General features: G+C 43.4%; 1 protein-coding gene across 4 annotated transcripts in view; it reads left to right on the plus strand.

The window, feature by feature from the left end:
• atf7a (activating transcription factor 7a) overlaps window positions 1-8,024 on the plus strand; it is a 50,459-nt gene extending 42,435 nt beyond the window's left edge. For all 4 annotated transcript variants that reach the window (XM_055930930.1, XM_055930931.1, XM_055930932.1 and 1 more), the window contains 4 exons: window positions 655-798; window positions 1,217-1,405; window positions 1,608-1,713; window positions 4,123-8,024. In XM_055930930.1, coding sequence (XP_055786905.1) covers window positions 655-798; window positions 1,217-1,405; window positions 1,608-1,713; window positions 4,123-4,391 — 708 coding nt within the window. In that variant the 3' untranslated portion in view covers window positions 4,392-8,024. The remainder of the gene's footprint in view (window positions 1-654; window positions 799-1,216; window positions 1,406-1,607; window positions 1,714-4,122) is intronic.
• Window positions 8,025-8,256: the final 232 nt, after the last annotated feature.

The raw sequence follows: 8,256 nt of genomic DNA on the forward strand, positions 1-8,256 counted from the left end.
CGGCCTTTCAGGTTATGTCGATATAGGACTCGTTTTACTGTGGATATAGATACTTGGGAATTGCTCCCAAGGATGGACCAGACTTGTGGATGTCTACAATTATTTTTCTGAGGTCTTGGCTGATTTCTTTTGATTTTCCCATGATGTCAAGCAAAGAGGCACTGAGTTTGAAGGTAGGCCTTGAAATACATCCACAGGTACACCTCCAATTGACTCACATGATGTCAATTAGCCTATCAGAAGCTTCTAAAGCCATAACATCCTTTTCTGGAAATTTCCAAGCTGTTTAAAGGCACAGTCAACTTAATGTATGTGAATTTCTGACCCACTGGAATTGGGATACAATGAATTATAAGTGAAATAATCTGTCTGTAAACAATTGTTGGATAAATGAGTTGCCGAAGTCGGTTAGTGGTTGAAAACGAGTTTTAATGACAGTGTATGTAAACTTCCGACTTCAACTGTATCTATCTCCCTTCGTTGCCCTTTAGCCTTCCGTCCCTCCTTCTATCTCTGTTTGTTCATCACGTGACTGAGATGGCATAGTCCAGAAGCCATTGTGATAACATAAAGGAACACGTGTTTGTGTTTTTGTGTATTTTGTTCATGTGTGTATTAATGTTAAAATGGTCCTGGTTGTCCTGTCTCCTGTAGAGGCTGAAGGCAGCGCTGGCCCAGCAGAGTTCAGGAGGTCATGGTATGGGAGGTATGGCCGGCAGCCCCATGCACCCCCAGAGGATGGAACAGAGCCAGTTACTGGTGCAGCACCCCGACGCACCCTCCCCAGCACAGCCACAGGTAGGGCGACGTGGAGACATGGACACACTCTTACTCCCTCAAGCACTCACGCACGCACATGCATGTTCATTTTAAAGAATACACATGGAGGCTTTACTCTCTGGCAATCAGGGTTGGGGTCAATCCATTCAGAAAGTAAATTGACATTTCAGTGTACTTCCTGAATTGACTGGAATTGAAATGGATTTGACCCCAACCCTGGTGGCAGTAGAATATTATCAAAATCCTCTTGACTTGAATCTTCATGACCTGTCGTTCGTTGACATCAGTAGAAGGGCAGGGGCATTATAATTTAGGCACTGAAAGACAATTTTGTATCAGTCTTGTTTTAGGTGTTGACAATCTGACTCAAACCCTCACTCTCTCCGACCTCACTCTCTCTCCATTTCCACCACGCCCTCTCCCCCTTTCCCTCCAGGTGTCTCCGGCTCAGCCTACTGGTGGTCGGCGGCGGCGTGCGGCGGAGGACGACCCGGACGACCGACGACAGCGTTTCCTAGAGAGGAATCGGGCGGCCGCCTCGCGCTGCCGACAGAAACGCAAAGTCTGGGTCAACTCCCTGGAGAAGAAGGCAGAGGAGCTCGTCTCCATGAACGTCTCGCTGGCGGTGTGTGTGATGGTTTTCAAAGCCGCACTGTACTTCGGTCTTATCTCTCCTTTTCTCCGAACCACTTACTCATTGAAACATTTCAACCAGTTTGAAAATAGAAGATATTCGGTCCTCTTCTGGCTGTACTGGGTAGAGACAGAGTATTGACTCATTGTGTTACACAACAGCATTGACTCATTGTGTTACTGTGTTTCTTCAGAATGAAGTGTCTCTCCTGAGGAATGAGGTGGCTCATCTCAAACAGCTACTGCTGGCTCACAAGGACTGCCCTGTCACCAATCTACAGAAGAAGATTGCCTACATGGGTGAGCCTGCTAGCTAGCAGCATCTAGAAAACTCATGGAAAACTCTAATATGTACTTTTGTAATATTATCTTATGTTGTTCTTGTCTATAACTATTCTGTTGGATGGGGAGCGTCGTTGCACAGCTATTTTCAGGTCTCTCAAGAGATGTTTGATCCGGTTCAAGCCTGGACTCTGGCTGGGCCACTCAAGGACATTCAGAGACTTGTCCCGAAGACCCTCTTGCGTTGTCTGGGCTGTGTGCTTAGGGTTGTTGTCCTGTTGGAAGGTTAACCTTCTCCCCAGTCTGAGGTCCTGAGTGCTCTGGAGCAGGTTTTCATCAAGGATCTCTCTATACTTTGCTCCGTTCATCTTTGCCTTGATACTGACTAGTCGCCCAGTCCCTGCCACTGAAAAACATCCCCACAGCATGATGCTGCCACCACCATGCTTCATCGTAGGGACGGTGCCAGATTTCCTCCAGATGTGACGCTTGGTATTCAGGCCAAAGAGTTAAATCTTGGTTTCATCAGACCAGAGAATATTGTTTCTCATGGTCTGAAAGTCCTTTAGGTGCCTTTTGGCAAACTCCAAGCGGGCTGTCATGTGTATTTTACTGAGGAGTGGCTTTCGTCTGGCCAGTCTACCATAAAAGTCTGTTTGGTGGAGTGCTGCAGAGATGGTTGTCCTTCTGGAATGTTCTCCCATCTCTGCAGAGGAACTCTGGAGCTCTGTCAGAGTGAATATCGGGTTCTTGGTCACCTCCCTGACCAAGGCCCTTCTTCCCCGATTGCTCAGTTTGGCCGGTGGCCAGCTCTAGGAAGAGTCTTGGTGGTTCCAGACTTCTTCCATTTAAGAATGACGGAGGCCACTGAGTTCTTGGGGACCTTCAATGCTGCAGCAATTTTTTAGTACCCTTCCCCAGATCTGTGCCTCGACACAATCCTGTCTTGGAGCTCTACAGACAATTCAACTGTGGAACCTTATATAGGTATCAATTGAATTTACCACAGGTGGACTCCAATCAAGTTGTAGAAACAGCTCAGGGATGATCATTGGAAGCAGGATACACCTGAGCTCAATTTCGAGTGTCATGGCAAAGGGTCGTGAATACTTATGTAAATAAAAAATAATCTAAATTCGCGCCCAGGCTCTGTCGCAGCCGGCCGCGACCGGGAGGTCCGTGGGGCGACGCACAATTGGGCTAGCGTCGTCCGGGTTAGGGTGGGTTTGGCCGGTAGGGATATCCTTGTCACATCGCGCTCCAGCGACTCCTGTGGCGGGCCGGGCGCAGTGCGCGCTAACCAAGGGGGACAGGTACACGGTGTTTCCTCCGACACATTGGTGCGGCTGGCTTCCGGGTTGGAGGCGCGCTGTGTTAAAGAAGCAGTGCGGCTAGGTTGGGTTGTGCTTCGGAGGACGCATGGCTTTCGACCTTCGTCTCTCCCGAGCCCGTACGGGAGTTGTAGCGATGAGACAAGATAGTAATTACTAGCGATTGGATACCACGAAAATTGGGGAGAAAAGGGGATAAAATTTATTTAAAAAAATAATAAAATTAAATAAAAAAAAATCTAAAAACCTGTTTTTGCTTTGTCATTATGGGGTATTGTGTGTGTAGATTAATGAGGAAACAAATGTATTTGATCCATTTTAGAGGCTGTAACAACAACATGTGGGAAAACGGAAGGAGTCAATGCACTGTATACTAAATCTCTTAATTGATAGGGGATAGTGGTTGAAATAGCTGATTGTGGTTTCTGGTAGCTCGGTTCCTTCTACCCTGTAGAGCAGGGATGGGCAACTGGTGGCCTGCGGATCAATTCTCTCTTTTTCGGGGGGGAACTCATTTGGGGTCTCAATTTACTCTAGAATAGTAGAATACTCAAGGTGGAGTTTCAAATTGTGGTAGTGCATCAGCAGTTTTTCTCTTATGTTGTCAGTTACTCAAGTAGCCCATAAAATGTGTTAGCTGGCCACTAGACTTACCAATCTATCTAAACTTTTAGTAATCATGGTCGAATTACCGACCGTGGGGCCCCCATTGATTTTGTTATTCACTCACTCCGATATCATATTAAAAACAGCAAACAATTCAATCCACCCTGTGTCAAAATCTATAGTATTGCAAGAAATTAGCTCTTAAACTGCACATTTTTCTCTCCGCCCCATTACAATTGCATAAAATGTGTTAGAAAATTGCTAGGTTTTCTCTGCCGAATGGCAAAATGTGTAGAACTGCAGCAAACCCAAAATTATTTCGCTTAGGGCCCCCAAAAGGCTAGGGCCGGCTATGGGTATGGATGTGGGTACGCAAATGATTATTTTTTTTTATTTTTTTTGTGGCCTCCACCAAAGTTGCCCATCTCTGAAGAGTCACTCTGGTAAGCCCATCCCTGTAACACGTTGTTCTTGTGTCTTTGTTTTACAGGAGAGGATAGTCCTATGAGAGACATGTCGGAGCCCACCGGCTCCCCAGCCCCTGTCATCCAACACAGCTCCCTGCCCAGCCCCTCTCCTTCCTCGGGCCCCAACGGCATGGGCGCCCGGGCGGCTGCCGAGGCCATGGCCATGTCCGTACTAGCTGGGATGGGTCAACACCAGCAGAGGAGAGGAGAAAGGGATGGAGGGAGAGACGGGAGGGATGGTCCCTCCTCCCACGTCATCATGGCCACACAGTCGCACCACTCTGCCAGATGATGAGCGTATCACACATCACGGCCCGGGACTCTGCGGCACTCACCACCAGACACCACCCCACACGGGCAGGAGGAGATAGTAAAAAAAAATATATATATATATATAAAATATATAAAAAAGAACTCCTCTCTTCTCAGGTGACCAGAAGAGTAGGAAGAAAACATTGTCTTACATCAGATGGCGTGACAGTTCCGCCTCCGAGCAATGCGTAGGAGTGACGCGACCTGACGTAAGACAATGGGAGGAGGAGGGACACCCGAAGAAATAATCTCTTCCTACTAAAATGAAACAAACTCCTCCTCCTCTTTCCCCCTGCTGTGGTTGCCATTTTGTGTCAGCCATTTTGTCTCAGGCCTGGAGCCTTGCAGGAGCTCAGCAACAACAGCCTTCTGGGAATGGACTGGGACAATAAGAGAGAAAGAGCTTCCTGTTCTCTTCACTATGCCATAGACAACATACAGGGGCTGGCCTCCACACCCCTCGACCCCCCCCCCCCCCCCCCCAATCACCCTACAACCCTCTCGCCTCGCCCTCAAGCACTTATGAACTTCACTGAACTTTAGGACTGCATAGCATCTTCCTGAGGGTGGTAATGGTCGTGATAAACTCATCACTCAGACTCTAATTAACAAATACAGGTAACACACAGTCAAACACACACAATGCACGCGCACATACTAGACATACATATACACTCAACGTAAACATTGCATTGATTCACATTTGTCGTTGATCACGTGAGATACCAAAACACTGAGCACTGCAGGGGTCCATATCATTGTAACAAGGGATTGTGGCCTTGCTCTCCTGCACATGTTGACATGTTTTATTCACACACATGAAGATGATTGACGCTCCGAATCCAAAGATGCATTGTTGTTTTTATACTTTCGTTGTCAAGATGGTCGGATCCAATATTTTACATTTTGTCTGTTTTCCTGAATCCCTAGTAGCTTTGTAAGTGGTTTCATTTTGAGCATCTGTGTCAGTCGTTCACAAAAAGTGGACCTCATTTATAGCCCTTTATGATACGTTTTATAAACCGTGTGTGTTTTTATGTATAGCAGAAAATAGCAATTTGTTGTTTCAGTATCTGATACACTAAGATCCGGTTTGGTAGCATGTGACTTTTTTATTTTCTTAGCATTTTAGTTGTGTTCCTGTGCAGCTTTCTTTACGTTAACGGCACATTATTTGCAGCTTGGGCCATAGCAAACCAAATTGTGTCTTTGGTTGTCACTGAAGCCGTGCGACAGAAACAGAAAGCTAAAAGTCATTTCTAACTGACTTATACACTTATTATACACAGACATTTTTTCCGGACTACTTCCCCTCGCCTCTGTAACCATTTCCTCTTTCCCATGCAATTTTTGTATGTATTAGTTTCTCAACGTATGCCATTACCATCTTTTATGAAATCTTAGCTGGCAGAAAGCTTTTCTTCTAATGGTTGTATGCCTGTCTATCTGGTCTTTCTCTTGTCTTTTTTTCTCACTTTCTCTGAGTGGTACTGTAGTAGTTCATCTTTGCTGCTTTCTGGAGTGGAATGTGCTGCGCTTTAGTCTCTCTAGGTCGTGTTCATTAGGCACCAAACGGAACAAAATGGACTGAAACGATGAGGAACTACCTGGACCTGTCCAATAAGAAATGCTTATTTTTGTTTGCCGTTACAAAACGTTCTGGAATGTTTTCTGTTGGGCGCCCTAATGAACAGGACCGTTGCTGCTCTTATGAATGACTATCCAAAACAAAGCTGTGTTCCCATGTAATGCTTGTGTGTCTACAAACGGCACTGACACGTGAACGAACATGTAACAGAACTGTTATACTATGGATCAGCACTCACTCAGTGACAGCTCCATCTCTGCTCAACACACACACACACACACACACACACACACACACAATGTGTTCGAAAACAATTTTGCCTTAAAGAATCACTTTCGTGCCTCCGAAATCCCCCTCAAAGATTATTGGGTTGCATGATAAAACATATAATGGTTCTGCCTTAGGAAAAAAAATATATAATTGTCTCAGAAGTTGAAAGCCATTCACAAGGAGTAACAATAGATTCATTTATTTTATATGCTGATTGTATAGAAGATGCCTTCAAAAATCAGGAGTAAAATGGCACCACACTTCACCACTGCAGTCACCACACTTCACTGTTGTGTGATACTAATGCTGCCATCTAGTGGAGTATGAGGAACTTCACCTTCTCACAAGGATGGGAATTGGACATTCTTTCAGAACTTTCAGAACTCCTGTGGCAGTCTGGGAACAGTTTCAATTCTTCAGGGATCCCCCTTTTATGAACAAAGTTTTAGACATTTTGTTTTAGATAAACAACTCCTGAACAAGGGATAATCTTGTTTTGCATTTGTATGTAACTTCCCCCACAATCCATCTGAAAATGTATGTAACAATTTGCAGGTTATATTACCGCAGAATTAACTAGAGTTTCAGTCAAAAAAACATAAGGACATGTCTAAAGGCACTTAAATATGCAGGTTTATCATTCATGATTTGTGTTTTCTTTTGTTTGTGTTTGTATATACTTTGGTTTAATTTTGAATACTTTCAGTGACAAAAGTTGGCTATTTCTTTTGTCTTGATAATGTATATTATACATAATGGGCTTGTTTCTCGGATCCAGATTTAGCCTGGTTCTAAACTTAAAGGCATGTTCAACGGACATTCGCAATTGAAAGTACTTAGTCCAATAAGGATTGCTACTCAGTAACTACTTGACACCTCTCACAAATGACTGAACTTCTTTGTTCTACAATAGTAACCAGGGCTCTGGTCAAAAGTAGTGCACTATATAGGGAATAGGGTGTCATTTGGGATGCTGCCCAACAATGACAATCCCAATGGTGAACCTGTATGGCATTGTGTAGTACTCTGAGCTGGCGCTATAGTTGGCTAGCTGTCCCTTATTAATAGACGATTGTTGATATGAAATGGTAAAACAAACAAAAAAAACTTTATTTAGCTTTCATGTTAGTTGATATTGTCATTGGCACTTTGTTTCTTCTCATTTTTGTTTTTGATATTTTCTTTATTGCGTGCTATTGTCATCAGGACTATATACAAATACGCTGGCATAATAAACGCTTCTATTATATATTTTTGTGTTGTAATGAGATATAAAAATTTATTTGTTTTAGAACATCGATTTCTTTACCTATCTAAAAGACTTTTAATGTAACCCAACTGTGTATCAGCCGGACTGCGCCGGAACCATAGAGTTAAAATCATGATTCTAATTCGATGGCTGGAACTCTGCTCTGTCTGGACTGCCCATAACTCACAAACCAACTAAGTTATTGTTGCATTGGTTTCATGGAAATCAATGTTTTTTTTATTATAAATATTAACCGTTGTTGTGAACAAGTAACATAATTATATAAGACAAAATAACAATTTTACGTATGGGAAGACATTGTGAAAGTTGCTATTAGTTATTTGAATTGTTAATTCGCACAGAATTGAACTGATCATTTCTGAAATTGTTCTTTATTGTACTGTACATCTGTACTATATGAATATTTACTTCTCCATGCATGTCCAAGTGGAACTACTATGAACACTTAGTGCTGCGGATTTAATTAAACAAAAGAACCTAATGGATATCAACTGTTTCTGAATCATTTGATTCAGACAATTTCACACAATAGATCTCATTCTGTCTGTTTTACATGGTCACTTCATAGGTCACTGCAGAATTCAGCAATCCATCTCTGTACTAAAGATCTTTGTCCAACTAATAATGTGCAATCTGTGCTGTATCTTATCACCATCCATCCATACATACCAGTGTTGCCACATGTAACAGCATCAGATATTTACTGAGGAAAATAAT

The sequence above is a fragment of the Salvelinus fontinalis genome, chromosome 8 (assembly GCF_029448725.1).
Source record: "Salvelinus fontinalis isolate EN_2023a chromosome 8, ASM2944872v1, whole genome shotgun sequence".
In the NCBI taxonomy this organism is placed as follows: domain Eukaryota; kingdom Metazoa; phylum Chordata; class Actinopteri; order Salmoniformes; family Salmonidae; genus Salvelinus; species Salvelinus fontinalis.